The 22,675-nt window shown below is 37.9% G+C and overlaps 1 protein-coding gene across 4 annotated transcripts in view; it reads right to left on the bottom strand.

The window, feature by feature from the left end:
* AOX2 (aldehyde oxidase 2) overlaps positions 1-22,675 on the bottom strand; it is a 42,714-nt gene continuing 20,039 nt past the window's right edge. Inside the window, 19 exon segments of one of the 4 annotated variants that reach the window (NM_001039601.1) lie at positions 1-580; positions 3,299-3,466; positions 4,661-4,849; positions 6,205-6,270; positions 7,257-7,371; positions 7,918-7,970; positions 8,337-8,411; positions 9,175-9,303; positions 10,196-10,291; positions 11,630-11,857; positions 13,112-13,303; positions 13,878-13,964; positions 17,597-17,684; positions 18,379-18,512; positions 18,862-18,986; positions 20,103-20,199; positions 20,747-20,866; positions 21,422-21,536; positions 22,000-22,169. In NM_001039601.1, coding sequence (NP_001034690.1) covers positions 527-580; positions 3,299-3,466; positions 4,661-4,849; positions 6,205-6,270; positions 7,257-7,371; positions 7,918-7,970; positions 8,337-8,411; positions 9,175-9,303; positions 10,196-10,291; positions 11,630-11,857; positions 13,112-13,303; positions 13,878-13,964; positions 17,597-17,684; positions 18,379-18,512; positions 18,862-18,986; positions 20,103-20,199; positions 20,747-20,866; positions 21,422-21,536; positions 22,000-22,169 — 2,301 coding nt within the window. In that variant the 3' untranslated portion in view covers positions 1-526. 4 annotated transcript variants of the gene reach the window in all.

Genomic DNA, 22,675 nt, shown 5'->3' with positions numbered 1-22,675 from the left:
GGCAAATGGCAGTGGTTTTATTCCAGCTCTGAGAGGTCAAAGTCAGTAGTGGTTCAGAGAGAGCTAATGGGTATGCAGTAGAACTGAGATGGGCTGCCAGGAAGTAAAAAACTATACTGGACTGTTACTGTGGTTACCATGGTAAGTATCATTGCCTAGAAAATATTTGGCACTATGTACTCTTAGAATCTTGGTTCTACTACAGTACTGATGCATGTCCATCACTAACTTGTACAGTATCTAACTACGATTTATTACAGATATTTTCAAAATTGCATGCAAATTCTTCAAAGTTCATGGAGTAACTCCAGAATTATTCCAGTACAGCATGGAGAACAACTCAGTTTATAAAGAAATATACTTTTCAAAATGAGAGGTGTCATATTTGGCAGTACATTAGGGCTGGTACTTATACCTTGTTCTACAACTACATGTGTATGCATGTATTACAGTTGTGCTTCTTTCTTGCAGGAATGATTTCTTTCAGTCAGTAAATTGCTGAAGGTATCACCTGGTTATTCCATACTTAGGATATATCAATGGCCCACGGCTTATAGGTTCCAGGTTTATCTTTTGGAATCTGAAAGAGTGTAAAGAAAAGATAATTTTGCTAAGTGGAAAGAAAACCTTACGTAATTCACAAATGCATGTTCCTTTTCAGCCATTTCAATGCAATTGCATGAACAAATCCATACTTTTTCACATAATAAAGATTTGTGAAATCAACCAACTTGCCTCTAGTCAACTATGAACAATTAATTAAGGATGTATCTCTATAGCACAGGTGAGCTCATTGCCTGAACATTTCAGGTTACTCATAGGAGGAACTGATATATGAAGTTCAGTTGTGCAACATGGTTTAATGGAACTGCATTAAGTTCCAGAGGCCATGAAGTCTGCAAGGACATCCTAAATTTTGGAGGGCAGACATAGAACATCAACTCCTGATGACAGGATAGAAAGGTCACCTTCATTTAAACTCTAAGCAGTTAACAAATGTATGCACAACACCTAGAAGACAAAGGTTCTTGATTGTGGTTATGATTTCTATTAATATTAGAAATTCTATCAATGTGAAATACTTGATCACTGGGTACTGTGCGCAGAAGGAAGCAGATGTGAATGGATGTGGAATTCAGAGTCCCAACCTCTAGTGAGGATGAAGTCAGAATGTCTCCAGCTGGCTGCCATTGGAAGAGACAACAGCCTGCCGGTTTGCCTCAGCCAACTTCTGTCCCTTCTCATAGAGAAATTTGCAGCCTACGTTAGAACACAGTTGTTCAAACCCAGCTTTGTGGGGCTTTTGATTAGACTTCCAAAAGTGAAATATTGTCTTAGTGTGTGGTACCTCCTTTTTTTTTAACTTGAAACCTGTATTGGAAACAGCCTGTGATTTCTGGAATACCAGAAGATGTGCAGATACCCAGAGAAGATCTGAAAGCAGCCCTGTTTAGATTCTATACCAAAAATGTGTCCCTGATGTTCTGCACAGACTAAGGACTTCTGGCTCCTCAGATCTACCAAAAGAAAACTTGGGTCAAAACACAGCAGCTCTTGTTCTCAGCAGGGTAGTAATTTAAGTTGAATGCTAAATTAAAGTATCTTGGTACATTTTGGCCTGGTAACTCCCTATTTTCCTGCCTGCAAAATATTCGTCACCACAGCCGAACACGGGCTGTGGTGATAATGGCTGCAAAACCTTTGCTATTAATCTACCTGATCATTGTTCCCATGCTTTATTCCTTTCTTTTTTTTTTTTTTAATTCCTTTTTTTTTTCCTTCAACTGATAAATAAACAGAAATTTGGGGTGAGTGACAACCTATTACGCAACACATGGAAAACCTGCTGAAGTGGCCTAAAACCAGTAAGTCAGAAAACAATGTGGTCATCCCCCTCTTCTCCTCTGTGAAGAAATTTTTTGTGTGTGATCATCATTGGCTTGGACAGACAGGGATTTAAGTTGGCTCCTGCCTCAGTCTCACAAAAAGCACCACCCTCCAACAGCTACTGCTCTGTTCTGCCAACTCTTAGTGAGAGAAGGGCAAGATGCAAGAAGAGTGGATTAAAGGTCCTACTCTGGAAAGAAAGCAGAGAGCATAGATGGCTATCCAAGTAATTTCAGTGACTGGTGGAAATTTTGATAGAAGTACGCAGTCAATCCTTTTGGTTGCCTGCTCCATTTGAGAAAATATTAGAAGATGAGAGTATGTCAAAAACAGCCAGAGCTGGCTTTATGTTGCAGTTGCAGACTGGGAAGCTGTATAGTTCTCAAACCTAGACATCAAATCTACAAGAAATTACAGTATCTGAGATAGGCAGAAAATAGGTCTTTTGCATGTTTACTGAAAGCATGCAGTAAGTTTGGAGTGTTTAAAATCCATTGTCCAAGCTAGGTCCCATAATCTCGGTGTCTGCTTTATTCCAGAAAACAAAAAAGAGGTAGCATGACCTGAATGTCAGGGCTGATGGCACTTGTAAACTTAGCTGGGAATGCATTGTACAATGGAAGAGCCATTGCTAGCCTCAGCCTTTTTATAAAAACCAAGGATACACTCACTGAAGTAGCTCCAGGAATACTTACTAGATCATGACACAGAGAATGAGCTTATATGATGCAACAGGGACGTAGACAGTTTAGGCCTCTGCAGTGAACACTTTAAATTTGCACCCTCAGATTCTGTGTATGCCACTGTCACTGGTGTTGCTTGCATGAAACCATAGCTAGTACTCAAATGTTGTATTTGGGAGTGCTCTTGTGCAACTAGTCTATATTCTAACGCCATGTTATTACAAGACCCGGATGCATATCAGCCCATATTTCCATCTTCCTGTTTTTTAAGGAAGAAAAGTAGGAAACTGGGGTACAGGGCTCAGAGTGGAGCTAGCATAGATTGGGAGCTTTGAACAAGTGGTGAAGCACACCTACTCTGTGTCTAGACATAGTCATATTTCCTCATAGAGATGCAAATTAAGTGGCACTAAAGACCGCACTCAGACCATAATCTCAAATGTATTTTAAAGGACCCTTAGATTAATTACACTGGAGTTATAACTTCTGAGGGAAAGGGACAGATACCTCAGAGTTTTGGAGTGTTGCTAACTCTGGCCATCCATTCATATTACAGCTGAGAAAAGTGCCACTGATGAAATAAAATGCATAGCTCTGCTAATTGTGGCATGCTGAAGAATGGACATGTGGCTCTGGCACTGATCAGACTATGTGCACCGTGTCTATCCAGGTTAAAGAGGAGTATCAAGGAGGTAGCTAGCTCACAAAAGGAATGAAAATACTGTTACCATCTTAGTAAAGATATCATCACAGGCCATACGAATCCGCTCAGCGGTCAAGGGGCTGATCAGCGTGAAGTCCAGGGGTAGTCCTCTTTCTTTCCGTGCAGCAGCCACTGCATCACGTATTGCAAAAAACACTGAACTGCCCAGGAAGAATCCAGCCTCACCCATGCCCTGGTAGAGGAGAGAGACAGCTGGAGAGACTCGCTTAAAAACTAGCAGCAGAGTTGAATCATCATATATTCACTGTAGTTATCCAAACTACACTGACTCGCACTAGCTTAGTATTTGGTGAAGTCCAGCATATAGGAATTCAGCAGCTTTACTCATATCTCTGAGAGCTTTCAGTTTAGAAAGACATCGAGGTCCAGGATTTGGCTAGTGAGAGCCATTTTAAAACCTACAGTATAGCTGTACTATCAGAAAAGCTTTATGGAGTGACTTCAGTTGTCGCATTATAAAGCCATGAAATAACTTATGACTGCTCACATAAACTACATGTTCTATATGCAAGTGGTCATACTGAGGAATAAAGCCCTCTTTAGCTCCTCCCACACAGACAAAGTCTGTGGCATATATGCCTGATATTCTGTCCTTTGTCTCTATCTATTTTCTTCATGTGGAAGAGTTTGTTTACCCGTTTACACCAGGTCAGAATATAAGCATCTGGAGTGGACTTTCTTCTGGAAATTCCTATTCCTTTGTCATATCTCCTCTAGATTAAAGGCTGTAACAGTGGGCACTCCTGTCTTTCAGTAGCCAGAGGCCTACGCACTCCTCCAATTTCCCCTTTTATTTTGAAGTGGTTTTGTTTTGCTTTTGTTTTGAGGCTACAAACTGGGTGCGCTTCCTCAGAGGATAATATTCCCTTAAAACACAAAGGCTGGTGCTCTGCAATGGCTAATGGAAGAATTAGGCTCTATTCCCACATGTGTGATAGATTTTCTGTAAGATTCTAGAAAGTCATTTAACCTCTCATCTCGTGACTTCTTCTACTTTTAAAAAGGATCACAGTATTTCCTTCTTCCATCCTTTCTTTTAGGACTTTAAATGGGCACTTGAAATTCTTCAGGATGGATTATTTTGCTTTCAATGCATTGCACAACAACAAGGAACAAAAAAAGGTTTCAACCTTGATTAGGGTGTCTAACTGCTACAGTAATACCGATAAATCATAGGAGGAAAATGAATAAAAAAAGCTGAGAACAACAGTGCTTCATCATTTAGATACATGTAATCTTTAAGCACTGTACCTGAAACTGGAATTACTTTGGGGAAAAAAAAGCATCTACCATACTATACAGCCACTTAAGGTTTTGCAGCAGAATCACCTGGTTTGCTTGCAAACAGTGGGTTTGGTGTACTTACCTTGGAAGAATAGATAGCAATTGAGTTGCATGAATTTGGTACTAAGTAGACATGGAATTGCTCAGGAATGTCACAAACAGCAGGGATCTTGTATGTATCTGGGCCAAGAGTGAGCTGCTCTCCTTCTGGGGAAAAGTAGATTTCTTCTAATGTGTAAAGACCAACCCCCTGAATGAAGGCCCCTTCAATCTGAACAAAGAAAAAAAAGTTAAACAAGTACAACTCATTCAGGCATTTTGAAAAGACAAAAACACACATAGAATTAGACCTTTTGAGATTACACATAAACTGGAATCTTTCCTTCCAAAATAAGGAGTTAGCCAGCATAGACTGAAGTTAGCCAGCATAGACTGAAATAGAACCTGTGTGTCCTCATCTGACTTACACAAATATTTTCATTGGCTCAAGTTCTACTCTTCCTTATTCCTGGCTAAATTCACTGTAAATAGTGCAGTTACCTCTGATTTGCTTTGGCAAAACTGAGTTGAGTGAAATCTATTGACTTAAAGCTTATTGTTCACAGAAATGCCATGAGGATATTTTTGCCCAGGGTCTATGACATAAATAGTCTGCCCAGCCTGTCATTTTCTTTTAAAGATTTGTGGATACCTAAGGAATTCATTATAGAGAAACAATCTGTCAGACACAAATAGCTGATAAATTGGATATGAAGAGAAAGCCACAGAGAAAGCCAACCTAAAGTAGGAGAGAACATCTGCTGGGGAGACCTCTGGGCTACCACAGTACTTGATACAAACACTGGTGCAAGATGAACATAGCACAGAACTGCTAAGAAAGAATGATCTATTTGATAATCCTTGAATGTGCAGAATGAGCGTAATCATTTAGACAAAGATCACGTACATAAGGATGAGCCTGTAATAGGATAAATGAACAGGATAAGAAAGGTTTTTTAAATTTAAGTCAGGTTCTTAGGAGTGTTTTCTTTGATTCTGCAAAGAAATGACAACTATTTGGTACATTTCTGAGTTCACCACTACTTCCTTATTTATAAACTGTTAGTGTTGCTGCTTTTGTTATTCCGTTTATATTTTGTTAATCAGTTTATCTGCAGGTGTAGATAGTTGAATCCAAAATATAAGGCTACAGATATGGGACCTTTCAAGAAAGGTCTGTTCCATGTTCACAACTTTTTCCATGAAGTTGAACTCAGCATTACCCTGCAGGTGGCTGAGATTTAGCCCTCTCAGTAATTCTTGGGTAGAGTAAATTGATCAGAAAAAAGTCACACGTTGGTTCAGGGTGCTAATCCTACCACACATTTCCAAATGAGGTCTGATGGTTCTCCTTCTCTCAACGCTTCTCAAATGATAAATAAGATATAGAAAACTTAACCTAGTATTTTTCATAGCTGCAAATAAAAACAAACAGTACATCTAATTAGTCCAGCCCCCTTGATCACTAATGCATAGCATGTCTTAGGCTTTGGTGGATATTAAGATGACCAGTGGTAGCAATCTTTTAGATATGGAGAGGGATGTGCACTAATATTTGATAAAAAGCAAAAATGCAAAAGTACATACCTGTCCTATATCTATAGCTGGATTTATGCTAAAAGAGGCATCCATCACAATGTCTGTCCTAATGTTCTGTTGAACAAATAAAAGGTGTTATAAAGTTATACTTAAAATACACAACAACGAAGGGATGCTAAGCAGTATATAGTCTCACTCATTATAGATATGTAATGACAAGTATTACAAATTTACTCTCATACATGAGAGCTACTTGAGACAGGCTCTGCTGATGGAGAGCTCATCCATATGATTCATTTTTGATGACCGTCTGAAACTTGTAATGTAATGTGCACATCCAATGCATAACAAGATGATAATGAATTCAAGAACAAATTTGTTGCTTGCTCTCTGACAGAAACTTAATTGCTTGAAGTGACATTTAACCATTTTCCATGCTTTGCAGTGAGTGTGGAATAATTGACACGTGCAAGGAAGTTTCTTACGTAGAGAAGGGGACAGAGAAGAATGTCTACTGTGCTTTCTTACGTGAAGACCAGTGGCTTTCCCTTCTAAATCCTAGCTTGCATAGTTTGACCAGGTTCAGAGATTCCAGTGACTTTGGTGTCTTAGCTCCACACGGGGTACTACATAGATGAGTTACTGTAGACAAATGTGATTCCCCAGCAGCCATGAAGACATTGGATTGGGGCTCCATGCAAACTTGCAGAAAGTTGTCCATAGACTAAATCCTCACTGCAACAGGTCACGTTATGTGATAGTGACTTCTCCTGTTTTAAATGTAGCTCTGTTAAAAATGGGCTCTAACTAATGATCTGGACTTGTGCTACTGAAAAGCTAACTTGTAGGAAGATGTCCACAGGGTTTAATTGAATTTCAAAGCCATCATAGACAATAGAAACATTAGATCTTCTTTATTTTATGCTGTTCTCCTATACTTTCTTATTCTTCTGCTCAACAACAGATTTTATCAAAGAACAGGGTGAACAAATTATAAAGGATTCTGTAGCCATTTATTGTCGCGCTGTTTCTCTATTCTTAGTCAAAAGAGCAAGAGAAAAAAAAAAAAGTCATGTGAACGTAATGATAGTGGCCATTACCTTGTGTGCTCCTGTAAGGCAGTCAATTTCTACTTCAGAACAGGCAGCTCCATAGAGAAAATATGGGAATGCATGGCCTTTCTTTGTTTCCCAGTCCATGTTTGTCACATAACCTCTAGGGGAAACAAAAACATCCCTCTGATAATACGAATTTGATCAAGACACCCTCCTTCCACTATCTTCATTCTCATGAATAATGCTTGTTGAGGTCACTATGGGAACCATTTCACATGAGAACTAAACTCCCTAAATGAACTATTTTCATAGGATCCTCATAGTCAAAGACAATCCGGGGTATTGTACCACTGATAAATATCTGTTGCACTGAATACTTTGGGAGAATAAAAAGGTTGCAATCGTGATGATTATCAAGTCAAATCCTTGTGGGTTTCCTGTATTCTACTGTAGTTGGCCTTGAAGAAGACCCTGTGCACCCACATTCTAATCTTTTATACCGCTGGATAGCTAGCCAAGGTCGAAAAGATGACTTCCTATTGTGTAAACAATGCAGTTTGATCCAGGCAACCTCCTCATGGTTTGTGTGCTGCATTGGATATGGCCTTGAGAAGGCTGAGTGGGGACAGTTTTATCCTGTCTGTAATATACTGCCAAAATGGCATTTCTGATGACAAGAGATTAAAAAACTAACAGCTTTCCTTACTTGAAATAACCAGTAGCTGAAAGGCTGATGCTCTTCTTGTGAGCTTCACTGATCTGCAAAAGGCATACTTATTATTAGAAAATTTTAAAAATCTTTCTGATATTCTTTATCATATTTAAAGAAAAAAAAATGAAACTTTAAAAAATCATTTAAAGAAAATGGAAGCCTAACTAAAAGCTTTACATTTCCATGTGCCCTGAACAGGTCTTTAGGAAGGGACACATTGCAAAAGACAATCTAAAGCTGGCCAGATTTACTAGGGCATTGCGTTACACCACTTGCATTTCTACAGTTTCTTTTCTCTCTTCTGGTTTGCTTTGCAGACAGGCTCCTTTCTCCCTCCAGAACAATGGCAGGTGTCACACTGTACCCATGGTTTCATCATAATTCAATAGCAAAAAACAAAGAGAGATGCTTACCCAGTCTTCCCATTTGCCTTTAGGATTCTTTCTTCGGATAGGGTCCAGACGCTTCCAAAGGATTTGACAAGCATCCTAGAGAAGAAGTTAAGCACCACAAAACCAAATCTATCCGGTGTTTTCAAAGAAATACAAGCACTTTCTTGGTGAAGTTAGTTTGTTAAATGCTCCTTCAACACGTTTTGTTTTACTCACACTTGGTAACTGCTCAAAGAAAGGCTGGTTTATGTTAGCATATTCATTCTGTAGTTCAGAATGCTCTTCATTTAGTTAAACTTCTTTCCTCTGCTAACAGCCAGCTACAAAGCAGCACTTGTTCACACACTAGGCAGCTGTTGAAACCATAAACAAAGAGAAGACGGAGGACCTGATTCCCTTTCTGTCTTGATTTACTAGATCTACCAGTGTGAATGATTTCTTTTGAAATAAATGAAAGCAGAATTGATCCCAAAGTATCTAAGTGGATAAGAGTGATTCAGTTTGACTGGTTAAAAAGTGCCTAATGTGTATTTTTATGCTAAGTTTTCCTTTAAATTTTGTTCACGTGTTCAGAATAAATTGAAAATCCATAATTTTCTCTAGCTTAGACCTGAGAAAAAACCAAGCTTGTATATCTGATACAGTAAAGCTTTAAAGCTACTCTTTTTAACATTGTTCTATGATTTGTCTTACTTTAAACTGTGCATATAAATTAAACTAGTAACAGAATCTTTGAGATTAAAGAACTGATGCTTTTTGAAAGCTGCTCAAAAATAAAGATGACGTTATGCATTGTCAAAAGGGAATTCATTATTTAACAGAATGGATGATCATGTGAAGAAATAGTAATAAGCCTAACCTGTACTGCTCTTGCATTGATTTCTGTCCCAACTGATCCTGCTGTGTATTTGCCATTAGGTACGGTTGTTGAGCTTGTTTCACAGAAGTGTATATATGACAGTGGTATCTTCAGTTCACGACTGGCAATCTGTAATAAAATTAAAAGGATATCCAGTCCCACTTGAAGAGACAATCTCAAATCAGGAAAAATAAGGCATTGTCATTCATGTCTCTCTGTATATGCACACAGAGAAATGACCTAATTCAACAGTAATGCAGTAAGTAGGACAGTGCTGAAGTCTTTCTTGACAATTATTCTGTAATACAAATAATTAATTAATTAATTCAGACACTAGAAAATAGAATAAAACAATAAAATGCAATACCATATGTTTTGCCATTAATTAATTGCTCTATTTAATCAGGTTTTGGTTATATACAGAAATATTTCAACCAAGATTTAACAATAAATCATTAATCCTCGTGGATTTTCAGATCTTATTTTTATATTTTCCTCTCTATTTCATTTCAAACAGCTTTCTTAGTTTGTTTTCACACTTCGGTGTTTTTCAGCATTCTAACATTTTGATATCATTCAGCTTATTCTGAAGGAATGGTCTCACTTTCGCTCCAAAAGTACCTATTTAGCACATGGTTTTGTGTATCACTGTTTGCACCAGAATGCATAAAAATGGACTGATGCTACCATCGGGTACGAAGTTACAATTTCTCAGCAGTTTATCTCCTTCTGCAAAAAAACTGTTGAATCCTTTTTGCATGTTCTCTGTGCCTTACCCATCCTGCCATCAGTGAGGAATATCACAAAGATGTTCAGCTACTATCCTCACCTTGAAAGACTACATTGATTATAACTCATACTTTTTCCCAAGATCTGTTTTCATCAGTAAATCCGAAGCAACAACTCATAGTTAAACCTGGCTTTCTTACTGATAGAGAATTTGTTGCACATCTGAGTGTCATTCATCTTTTTGGCTCAGTTATCCTGTTGCATTTACTCTCAGATGGTAACTCCTACTCACCTGTAACATCTTAGTGTGAATTCCTTGTCCAAGTTCAATGCCACCATGAGTGACTAGTACAGACCCATCTAAGTAGATATGGACAAGAGCACCAGCCTAAAGAAAAGATAGGGAAGCGCGGTGATTCTTTTACTGCACTGAAACAAGAAGGTGCATAAGAGGGAGAAACAAGACAAAGAAAGGTTTATTTCACAAGAATCAATCTATTACCAAAAACAAGGATAAATTCTCCAGCAGTCTGACAATAAATTTCACCACTCAAGAGCAGAGTGGATTCTAAATGAGCTAGCGGTTACTAATAGGAGTTATGTAGGGATCGCAGTAATCAGTTGATATTACAGAAAATCATCTCTGTTTTCTTGTGAAACTGAGAACAGAAATATACTGGCTCTAGCTGTATGTGCAGCCCCAGATCCACAGAAACAAAGAACATTCAAAGGAGTAGTGATGAAAGATATCACACAAGCCACTCACTCCTATGAAGGAATAATTGGATAGGAAAGAGAAATTCTGCACAATTGCGTTCTGCAGCACGCAAACAGCTCCCAGCAGTTAGAGAGCAAACAGTGGAGCCTGAGAGGTGTCATGAAATACAGTGCCTCAAAAAAAATTTTTTTTCTTCATGTTATTAATTTTACACTGAGAAATAATGGTCGTGATCTCTGTGGTGTCAACTTGTGACATTTGCCATCAGGTAACATTTTGCTAATGTCAGTCAGTCTCAGTGACAGAGACCACAGCAAACAATAAACCTATTCTCTATGATTTAAATCTAGACCTTAAATCAGCACAACGCCTGACCTTTACTTTGAATGGCTTGGTGAACCGTGATTGTTATTTATGCCTTTTATCGATCTTTTGTATCAAATGAACTGTGATCTCTAGGCTCGGTGTTTACCACGAGAACGTTATTGAAAGAAATATATGCATCCCTCTTTAAACACTTAATCTACAAGTCTGTCCAGAAACAATCATGAGATGCAGCAAACAGCAGAAATATGAACAACCTGCATTTACTTTTTCATGCACTGCAACAAAACAAAACCACAGACACACAAAACCAAACCAAAAAACAACACACCAGTATCACCACCAGAAAAATACACACATGTAAAATTTTCCCATTTGACAGTTTCCCATTTTGACACTGTGTTATTTAACTTTTTGCTGGGTGAGTATGGCAAGCTGGGAATCTGAGACCCAGGTTCTGTGCAGTGATAGTCTTATATGGAGCTAACATTTCTGAAGAGGTCAGCTGGGTACAGTGATATTCTTTCTGAAAGTGAGTATACCTCAGTGGATGACACTTTGTGTCACTCTAGCAAGTAAGAATTATTTTCTCTTCCTCTTTCATGCCTGCTTGTCAAGACTACACTTCTCTGTGGAGAAATACAGAGATATTAGACAATAAAAACACCATTTTGAAAGAGCTACCTGATGAAAATAGGTTGCATTAAATCCAACAGAAAATTTCATGGGAATGATGGCAATCCCTTTCTTTTTCCAGTAATTCTTCCTGTTAAACTCTTCCACCTTTGCGTTCCGGCTGTGGTAGTCAGACTTATCCAAACATTCCTTCCAACATTTCCACAGATTCTCTGCATCAAATTCTTCTTTGAAGGCTGTCCGGTTAACTCCTCTGTACATGTTTATTTCCCTAACCTACATAGCAAACAAATTTATAAAGTGCTGAAAATAAACATGGCTTTATAATGTAACGACACGTTACATATTACATAGTGGCATATCCTATAACGATATAGTAATATAATTAATATTTAACAACCTTGAATGTAATATTATATCAGTTTCTGTAAGGAAATCACTACCTAAGTGTTCTGATCTCTTCAATCGGGTAAAATGTCAGTGAATTTCAGTGGTGCCAATGGGATTGTTCACATGACAAGACTACTCAAGGCAAACACAGCTGGTAAATTCAGGTTGTAAATAAGACTAGACAAGAATGGCAGAACAACATGGAGCTAGGTGAAAAGGTCAGTGGTGATGAACGAGAGTTAATCACCTAGTAAATGGATGCCTAGTAAATCTCAGGAAGACATTTAAGAGTGGGGAGAGAAACTTCACGGCACATAAGAAAATCATTATGCCTTGTCTAGAGCTGCTCTAAGTTGACATGAGGAAATTAATCAAAAGTGTGGAACAAGTGTGGGCTGGGAGATAAGCAGATGGGTAAGTGAGAGCAGAAGTTAAGGTTAAAAAACTGTTTGGTCTTTAAAGTTACGCCTGAATCCTCTCCTGGAATGTGATAAAGGACATAAAGCAAATGGGACTGGGAAGAGATCCAAAGAAATAAGGAAAAGACATGATGGTTAGCATCCTAGGAAAGGAAAGTTGTTTATGAACCACAGTTTTGTTACACAAGTACATGTGAAGAAGTAAAAGGTTGCACCAGGCTGAGCAACATATGAGGAAAAGGTAAATCTCACAGACTGGAGAAAAATGTTGGTAAACTGCTTCTCCAGGGGGCGGTAGGGAGAAGTGGCAATTCAACCCGCTGACTGAGCTGACACGTTCCAGCTAACTAGACGGGCGATAGACGATAGAATGAAGTTCTGACAAGCTGAGATTCAGGCGATAGCTGAATGTATGCAAATTGGTAAGAAACTGGTCACACAATGCAAGAAATTACGCTATTCTGATTGAAGCCAGACATACTAATAGCAATCATCAAATATTTTTCAACAGATTCTGGGCCAGCTTTGCCCACTGTTGCCTCTACTATATCAAGTATTGTTCCACGGAAGAATAGGTCTTGGATAATATACCATTCAGCCCAGGTAAAGTTGGTAGATCTGGCCCTATAAGAACTGACTAAAGAACAAGGAGCTTCCAAAAGTCTAGGTCCTAGAATTCTTTTTTATTCCATGTTTTATTTGGCATTCTTAGTTGTTTTACCTTCTCATGTGGTAGTCCAGTCTTGGTTGCCACAGCCACAATACAGGTCTCCACAAACAGACCTGCCTGAGGAAACCCAAATCCTCGAAAGGCAGTATTAGAAGGCAAATTAGTCTTGCAGGCATGGCCCCTGACTCGGAGATTAGGGATATTATATGCATTGTCCACTTTCAGCACGATATACTCAATCACCTGTAATAAGAAATTATAGAGCTTTAAATGGTTCCATTTCCTTTAAAAAAATGGTAAAACCTGTGAAAGACTCTCAAGAGATTAACAAGATGCAACTGCTTTAAGGTGGAGTAGTACTATACTTAGGTGTCCTGTTCTCTGCTGTTTTTATACTGATGTGTACAAGCTGCATTTAAGTCATAGGAACTAGAATAGCATGAAAAGCATTACTGAGGGGGAAAAAAGCAAACTTTCAACTTGGGGAAAATGAATGAATAATTTTATGATAATAGGGTACCTAATAAAACCTCTTGCATCTCTGTCCTCATTCAACAGATCTAATTTTACATCCCAAATTTTCTGAAATCTAAATTTTCAATGTCTAATATCACCTGATAAGAAATATTGCACTGCCTTGATGGCATTTTCTAAACAATATCCGGGCAACAGATGCATTTCTACTTTATGCAAGCAAGAATTGCACTTAGCAAGAACAGGCATATTCTTAAGAGAAATAAATTGGAACAAAGAGCCATTATTTTCTTTTTGTGACCAGTTTAGCCTGTGCACTTAGTATCAGTGAAGAAGGACTTACCAACTCAGATTCATCTTTTGTACAGCCACCATTTATATAGCATTGAAAATCTGCAGCTATTATTCTACCATCCTTCATGAATCCAACCTGTAATATTACAGCCAATACATTAGTGGTCTTTCCTCTGGTGTATTTCAAACTTCTCTTTAGAAATAAGCTAACCACTTAACAAATACAGCTTAAGGTTCAGAATACAGAACGCAATGGGATTTCTTTCCACTGAACGGGGAAAAAAAAGACGTTCATGGGTTTCTGTTTATAGGATGGTACATATTTGGATCTGAATACTCAAACCAAGAGCAAAATACACATAAAATCTACAAATGATTAGAATGCCTCAGTTTCCCACAAAACTATTCTCCCACCTAGCCATTGACCATCCTTTTATTCATGCAGAATCTAAAAGACTGTTCACCACTGTTTTCCATTTGAAGAGAGACTAGAATGAAGATGACAAGATCACTAAAAAAAAAAACCTAATTATGATTCTGCTTATTCTACTTCCTGAAGAATTCCTTCTGTAATCATCTTCCATTTTGATTATTTCATTGCCTAAACAATAAAATAAAGTGAGAAAATGGTGCATATATCTGGCATATTACATGTTCAGAAACATGCATTACATTTAATTTTAGTTTTGGTCTCTTCTCTAAAAAAAAAAATAGATTCTATATTCAGTTTATCTTGTAATATTTAAATGGGAAAAATTACAGAAAACTTTAAAATAAATAGAGATCAAATTCTTAACTGGTGGAAAGCGATGCAGCTTCACCAGGATTAAGAATAGGAAGATGAATGCTGTTGCTGGTTGAATTTTGCTTAGCTGCAAGGGTGAGACAAGAGATGGGACCAGTGAGGCAAGCGGTGTTTGCTTTACATAGTCTCATGCAGTTTGGGCAGTTATTGCATTTAGGTTAAAAAAAAAAAAAAAGAAAAAGAAAGAAAGGTAGGGTGTGTGTTAGATTTAGGATTTGAGAGATCAAGGTCAACACTCCTACTCCTTCTAACTTGTACCCGTTATCCCAATTTTAGGAAAAAACAGGGAAATTATAACTACATCAAAATAAAATATGAACTCTATGTCTGTGGAAGCCATTGAAAATTCAGTGAGAAGTATAATTATTCCTCCTTTTTCATCTAAAAACATAATCTTGGTCATAAATCACAGCATTTGTTTTAGTTTCAAGATAGATAGTTACTGAGTAACTGCACCAGAGTTAATATGATTAATCAATGGTTTCTTCTGCTCTAAGGCTATACTCTGAGCTCCACTTAAGATTCAGCAGCAGAAAAATGAACTCTCAGTTATCTCTTTTCCTTATGGTTTAGCCCCACTTCTAACACCCTACACGGAATACTTAGGTAACCAATATCTGAAACTGAAGTAAACACAAGCTTTTGCTACTAGCAGTAATTTTGATACTCACAGATGATTTAAGGAGAAAATAAACTCTCTACATCTATTTCAGCCCCTCTAGCAGTAACCATAACCTCAGAGATCCCTGGTTAGGAAGGATCCCTGTGGAAATGAACCATGAACCCTTTCAACATCACCTCAACAAAGCTTGGGGCCTATTCTGTAAGTAACATTCCTCTCATCAATTTCTTAGTGAATCCCAACTGTCACGATTGTAAAAATAGCCTTAACTCTTAAGCAAAGAATGTTTGCTTCAAAATTACATCTAAAGCACACATCCCATCCAATATTGACAATTATTCTGGGTTCATGAAAGTCTTACCTGGCCTAAGCAATTGTTGTTGTGTGACTTGATTATCAAAAGTTCAAAACACATGCCAAATATAAGGCGTGACCCAGTACTCATCATAGTTTAAATATCCACGTGAGATTTGGAAGAAGCCATAGTCCTCTTGCTTTTACTTCCCACAGGGTATAGATGGGTTCCCTAATGCAAGTCTAAACCTATAATGGTGATTCTCATTAAAAGGTAACTGAAGTAAAATAAAACATAAGCCAAAGGCTGCTTTTCTAAGAGAGCTATCATAGTACTTCAAGGCTCACGGAAATACAAGAAATCACAAAGTTTATTCAAATCCTAATCCAAATCCTGGTCTTAGAAATACTAAGGCACTTTCTTCCTTCAGCAAAGCTGATTATAAGTCAAGAACCTCTTGTCAAGAGCTGCCCTCATCCTATCTCCTGTATTTATGTCGGACTCAAGAAAGTCTCTTTTCTTCTTTTTCCTAAGCTTTACTAAAGCTGACAGTATCTGAAAATAATTCCAGTATCCTCATCAATTAAATAAAGGATTACATTCATAGATTACCTTTCATTCCTTCTTTTCCTTATCCCTACCTACATTTGCAGCCCAAGGCCTAATATTAACAAAGCCACTGTCATAAATATGTACCAATACTACTAACAAACATAAAATAAACTGCTCATCATCACTTAAAACATTACCACCACCTCAGACAGAGAACAAGACTACTTTTATTAGGCTTATTTCCAAACATGTCTGGTAAGAGCTGTATTCCAGACTGGAAGTTCTGCGTGATTGATACAAATGTATGCAATATATGCAATTACTCAGACCTGTCACCTCTGTGAGACTGAGAAATAGTCCAAAATCTCCTTCAGTTTTTTTTCTGTAACCACACGTCTCATGCTATTACTAGTATCAAATGTATAGATGACCAATTTTTGCTACAGCACCTATTCCCTCAACAGGACTAGTCCTGATCTTGCTTCCTGAAGTGCATGCATTAAACAGTACATGCATCAAAGCTATGTCCAGAAACCAAGTGCTTAACCCCTTTTTCCCCAAACTCAAATCCTACCCCTCAACATGTGTTTTTTTTTTTATCCTAGATTCTATTATAATTAGGTAATAGATACCTAGAAGAGTGTGAAATATGTATGCTATTGACATCTGTCAGTCTCAGTTCCATTCTTTTCCCATGGTTAATACAAGATCTAACAAAAAATGAAACCTTCCTCTTTTCTTTTCCCAAGCCAGTTTTAAACCTAGCCTACACATAACCAATACCATCTTTGAAAGCAATATCTTCAGCAAAATGAAAAAATAACACCTTGTCTCTCTCAGAAATAAAGAAAATGAAAAATACACCCCCTCTTCTTAGCTAAGCTCTATAGCTCATCTAAGAATCAGTACAAAAGGAGCTCCTTGGACCTTCTTTATCCAAACCATACTGATTCATAAGCCCTGTCCTGGAGGGTTTTAGTGTCTTCAAATCATACACCAATAACTAAAAGAAGGGTTTTGCACTTGCTAACAGCAGTTGCCTAGATGGCTTCAGTGCTGGCTTCATTTGCTCAGTTATTTTTAATGCTAAGGATTTAAAAAAAGTCAAAAGGAAGAGTTTTCCTACTAGTTGAACCTTCCATTGAGCTGAAGAGCTGGCTTCATTTCTCAGAAGTGGCATGTATTCAATTATGATTTAAGTACTTTTCAAATGAGGATGTGGTACAGCTGATGTTAGCAGTATTTTGAAAGAAAAGGGATGGATATTTTTGCTTATCACTGTATATTGTATGGACTGTAGGATTAGGAGGATAGCTGTTCTTTTTATTCATAGTATTAGTCAGGATATTTTTAGGACTGGGACAAGGTTGGTGCTGGGTTAGTATTTCAGAAGAGGTGGAGTTTGTTTCTTGCTGCCTTTTGCCAGTCAGTAAAATGATGCTAATTTATCCCAGCTGAAATTAATTGAGAAACATAACCTCTCCTGTCACTCACTTTATATTTTCCAAAGAAAGGGTGACGTCCACCAGTGATTAACATGTCCATGTTTCTTTCAAGGGCAAAACGAACTGGGCGCCCGGTCCTAAAGTAAACATAGGTCATCTTTAATTACAGTTTATCTATGAAGATTAAAAGGACATTATATTCATATGGAGAACCTCCTAGTGGCGGCTGTAAAACAACCCATTCTATGTTTTAGTTACTTATTGACCACGCCTGCTAATACCATTAATGCTAATTCAGCAGATAAAATATAGACCTTCTGCTACAGAAACAAGGTAGAGGAACAGTGCTTTCCAGCAACTTTCCTTTAGTGTTTTAAACTGGGAGGTGCAAGAAGCAATGCACATGACATGGCAAGAAATCTTGAGTAGTGAAAACCTGTGGCACAAAGGGCTGATGTGAGCACACCTAATATATCCCAATAAGGATTTCAGGGTGAAAAACACTTTCACTAAATACATAGAAAGAGATTCAATCCACTATACCTGAGAAAGGCCTAGTTTACTGGGATATGTGCAGATGAGCCCTAGGAAAAGCTGCATGAAGGCTTTGTTTCGGCTGTCAGATGGACAGTAAGTGAATTCTATTGCCAGAATCCAAGATAATTTTCAACCTTCTATCCAAGACTTACTGATATGAAAGATAAGCAAGATCATGTCTTCAAGCCAACACCCCAAGCAGGGTTCAGGTTCAAAGTTTCCTTCTATTTCAGTCTTATAATTTCTAACTTGATTTAGTTAAATCATTCATTTTATTTAGTTAGATCAACTTACTTGTTGGCTGCCACTGCTGCAATTACAGCAAAGAATGAAGGCTTAGTTATCTTCCCACCAAATGCTCCACCAACACGTTTTGTGTGACACATAATTTTGTTGGACTGGAGGTTTAAAGCTGAAGCCACTAATTTCTGCAAAAGTGAAATCCATGATTTTACTGAGAATTATCACATATCAAAATACATTAAAACTACCTACTTTCCATGGCTAACCATATAATAGAAGCTAACAAGCTTATGTACACATTATCCATCCCATACCAATTCTGCTCATTTTTGTCTTCGTTCAGCTTCATCATTATTAGTCAGGCCTCTTATTTTTATTAAGAAAGATATTCAAATCGATTAATCTGCATTGGGAGCAGCATTAAGGAGTTTCAAGAGAAGCACAGGAGAATGAAAGGAACTCCAGCTCTTACAGTTCAGGTTTTAAAATTATTTAGGAAGTTAAGAAACAGGTAAGAAACATACTTTATTTTACCTGTACATCTGTTGCATGCTGAGTTGATACATACACATCCATTTCTTTATCTTCCATTCTTGGAATAACAAGCACACTATTTGTCTCCAGGTAGAAATGTTCCTGTCCTCCCATGTGCAATTCACCTGGTATGTGTATAATTATAGGAAAATCTAAGCAGGGTTTCAAGTGAACTGGGAGGGACTTTATGTTTGCATAAATATATATGTCAGAAAAAGAGTTCTGTTACAGAAAGAAAATATAATCACAGTTATTTCTCATTTCTTAATATCTCATGTTTATACCTTCTTGAAATATATGTTTATTTAGATGCTCAATGTTTATTTAGATGCTCAATCACCAAAACCCTGTGTAGCTGTATTTATTTATTTCCCTGGTATAAGACCAGATTCTATTTAACAGCTGATGCTTTTTCTTCCTTAGGAGGTCACATCTTGTCTGTTACAACAGGATTCTAATATATTCTCTTCTAAATCACTCTGTGAGAGAAAATTTCTCTTTTCCTTTCTTTGTTATTCTCTCTCCACCAGTATGCTCTTATCCTGTTTCACTTTTCCTACCCATTTCTGCCCAACATATTCTTTCCGCACAATTTTCCCTTCAGAGAGAGAAATCTGTCAGTACATCACAACATAAAAGCTAATTCTTTCAGATTTGTGTTGCGACCTTTACTTTATGCCATCTTTAGGTCTGATTAGCTATTCTTAAAACACATGTTTATGCAGCAGCAGTAGGAATCAGAACCGATTCCACGGGAGGATGACATGAAGTGATGGGGAACAGCTGGGAAAAGTCCTCAGGAGAGCAGGAAAAAAAGATCACAGAGGTAATGAACTTGTATGGAGAGATAGAACTGAGGAGGCTCAGCTGCAAAAAGTGCAGGAAGACATATTGAAATCTGTGGAAGACTGTTGCAAAGAGGTAGAGAATAGTCAGCGCTATATGCTCACAGAAGTAAGAACAGTGTAGTAGGAGTGCTTAAGCTACAGCAAAATCAGTAAGACAGAAATAATTTTCCTACTCATAGGAGTGGGAAAGCATTGCTAACGGGTTAGTTAATCTTCATTTCATCTTGATTATCAGTGAGCGAGGAAAAAATCAAGACCAACCAACCAACAACAGCGTTGTTATATTTTCTTGAGAGCATGGAAAAAAATCTGAATTCAGCCACCAGCTGGTGATAGATTCTGAGCAGCACAATTTCCCCCTCCCTCTCCTGATGCACCACATGCACAAACCACCTTCTATGATTTTATCAGCAGACTTAAATCCTTTCTCAATATCTCCTTTTTCTAGTTTCCTTTCTTCAGTAATGTATGAATTATGTTCTATTGCATCCTGCAGCAAGAAAAAAAACATGTTAATTATAATTCACTCAGACTATTTTTATATGGTACAACCTTCAATTATCAATCTGATCCTTTATTCAGATGGACAGATGGTTGCAGCTAAGTATTAGAAAGAGCAGGACAACTGTTCTCCTTCCACCATTAGAGAGCTTCTGTTTTTATATTTCATAGTTCATATCATTCTGTCCTTCCCCTAGCTTAGAAACTGTTAATGATACTCAGAGTCATTGAAAATATTTCAAAGTCAGATTCCTTGCTACTGAAGATGAACCATTCTTGAAGATTTTCAGAACATGGGTGTGGGATGTGTGATTCCAGAATTTCTGCAAAGTAAGCTCTCTAATTTAATTCTATACTGGCCCACTCCTGCCAGGAATTTGGCTCCTACAAGCAAGGAAATTTTCCCTTAACACTTTTTGAATATCTTAAAAACTGTTTTGAAAAGGCCTGACAAAGACCTGCACAAGGAGGTGAACATTGAACAAGGTGACTTAAGCGTTCTGTCAGACAAGTAGTAATAGGAGATGCATTGCTACCTTAATGGTGAGGACTGGCTGCAGATCTTCATACACTATCTTCACCTTTTTAGCTCCACGCTGGGCCTGTGTCAGTGTCTCTGCAACCACAGCACAGATTATCTGCCCAACACAAATGACCTGCAACACATCAACATACATTTCCCAATGAAAAAACACAGGAACAGTTACACCTCTGTACAAAGAGTGTTCTGTGGAAAGAGGTTATGCACCAGAACCATTATTTAGGTTCTGTTCCTCTAATAATGCTATACCACTGTGGACTTAACTTTAGATGAGAAATACTATTGGCATCCTTCATCTGCAACAACACCTCTGCTGCTGCTATCAGTGATCATGGGCATTTTCCCTATGGCCATCCTGAAGTGGCCAGATATTGCCTCAAGTAAAACCCTATATGGTGCAGACTGCTTTCCTTCTCAGAGAGGAAGGAAATTCGCATAAAAGGAAAGAGAAGGATAAGAGCAACACACTAGGAATTACACCTGTCCCAATGCAAATGCCAGCCTGCAGTATCATTTGTGATGGAGACAGCTTGGAGCCTTGGATGTTCTACATAGTCACATTGGCTGTGCAGATTCCGTATGTTTCAGTGTATGAAAAACTCCCCTTATTTTTTATTTTTCACATGATCGAGGCAAAATGTCCAGGCACTCCTCCAAGAGCAAGAAATACCTTGTCTTTTGCAAATGCTTCCTCTTCATCATTGCCATTTTTCCCTGGAACATCTTTTGCTGTTACCACATTAATCACTCCTGGCACCTGAAGGGCTTCTGAAATGTCAATTGATCTGGAAAGTAGAGCATGCGCATAAATGAGTACAGTACATAGTACAAATATTTTTAGCGTGACTAATTCTATGAACTTCAGGACATAAACCTATTCCTTAGGTCTCATATTCTTACATATGAGAATATCTTTAGTCAGAGAAGAAACTGGAAGTGTTGATTAACATATTGAGAAAAAACAAGAGCACGAGCAGCTGTGCATGCACTACAAAAACACCTCTTTAAATTCTAGGCCCAAAACATTCAAAATCTAAGAACAACTTTACTTCCTACATTTTCCGTACTAAAAGGGGTTAAAGAGTTAACATGAATTCTTCTGTCCTTATCTGACCCTACTTTAAGCACATAGTAAGGACATTCTTACTTAGGTGTAAATTGCATACCTCATTATATGGACAAATCAGATAACGGGAAGAGCCAATGTGCTTAACATACTTATATGCATATACTTTCCTTCTTACTTACTTAATCTTTGCATGGGCTTTAATGCTAGTGACCACAGCCAATGAAAGTTCTCCATCCACTGGACGAATGTCGTCAATGAAAACCGCTTCACCAGTGGCGTGCTTAATACCAGACTGGTGCATGATGGGACGACCCACAGGGTCTTGTGGAGACTGCCCTGGGTCAACATCCTGCAAACAGGAATACGTTTTCAAGTCAGAACAACAATTATAGAAAGCCTTACTCACACATTTTATCTGAGATCATTTTCTGATAGTAAAATCGACGTGGACACGATTCAGATTTTATGAAAATATTCTTGTGATGTATTATAAAAGGCTAATTTGTGCTCCATTACCACCATCATGCCCAGATTGAGGTTGGAGAAATTTACTGCATTAGATACCAAACATATCTCCAGTAGATTTCAGCCTTCTGCAGAAAGACTGCAACAATTAAACAAGCAAAAAGCCAAATCCAAAAGGGGACGTAATGACTTCTTCATACTGAGGATCCATGGCAGGAAAAATCCCAAACTTTCTGGACCTTAGCTAGCCTGTATTCTGGGTCCACACTCTTTCTGATAGCATCCTTTGCAAGCCACACTTGCAGACTTCAGATCATGTTTCATATTGTTTACTTTGGAGAAAACATATCTGAATTTAGTGATATATATATATACAATCAGAGATTATTC

The sequence above is a fragment of the Gallus gallus genome, chromosome 7 (genome assembly GCF_016699485.2).
Source record: "Gallus gallus isolate bGalGal1 chromosome 7, bGalGal1.mat.broiler.GRCg7b, whole genome shotgun sequence".
Taxonomy (NCBI): domain Eukaryota; kingdom Metazoa; phylum Chordata; class Aves; order Galliformes; family Phasianidae; genus Gallus; species Gallus gallus.
The sequence above is the reverse complement of the archived record's forward strand: the minus strand, read 5'-3'. Positions and strand labels throughout refer to the sequence as shown.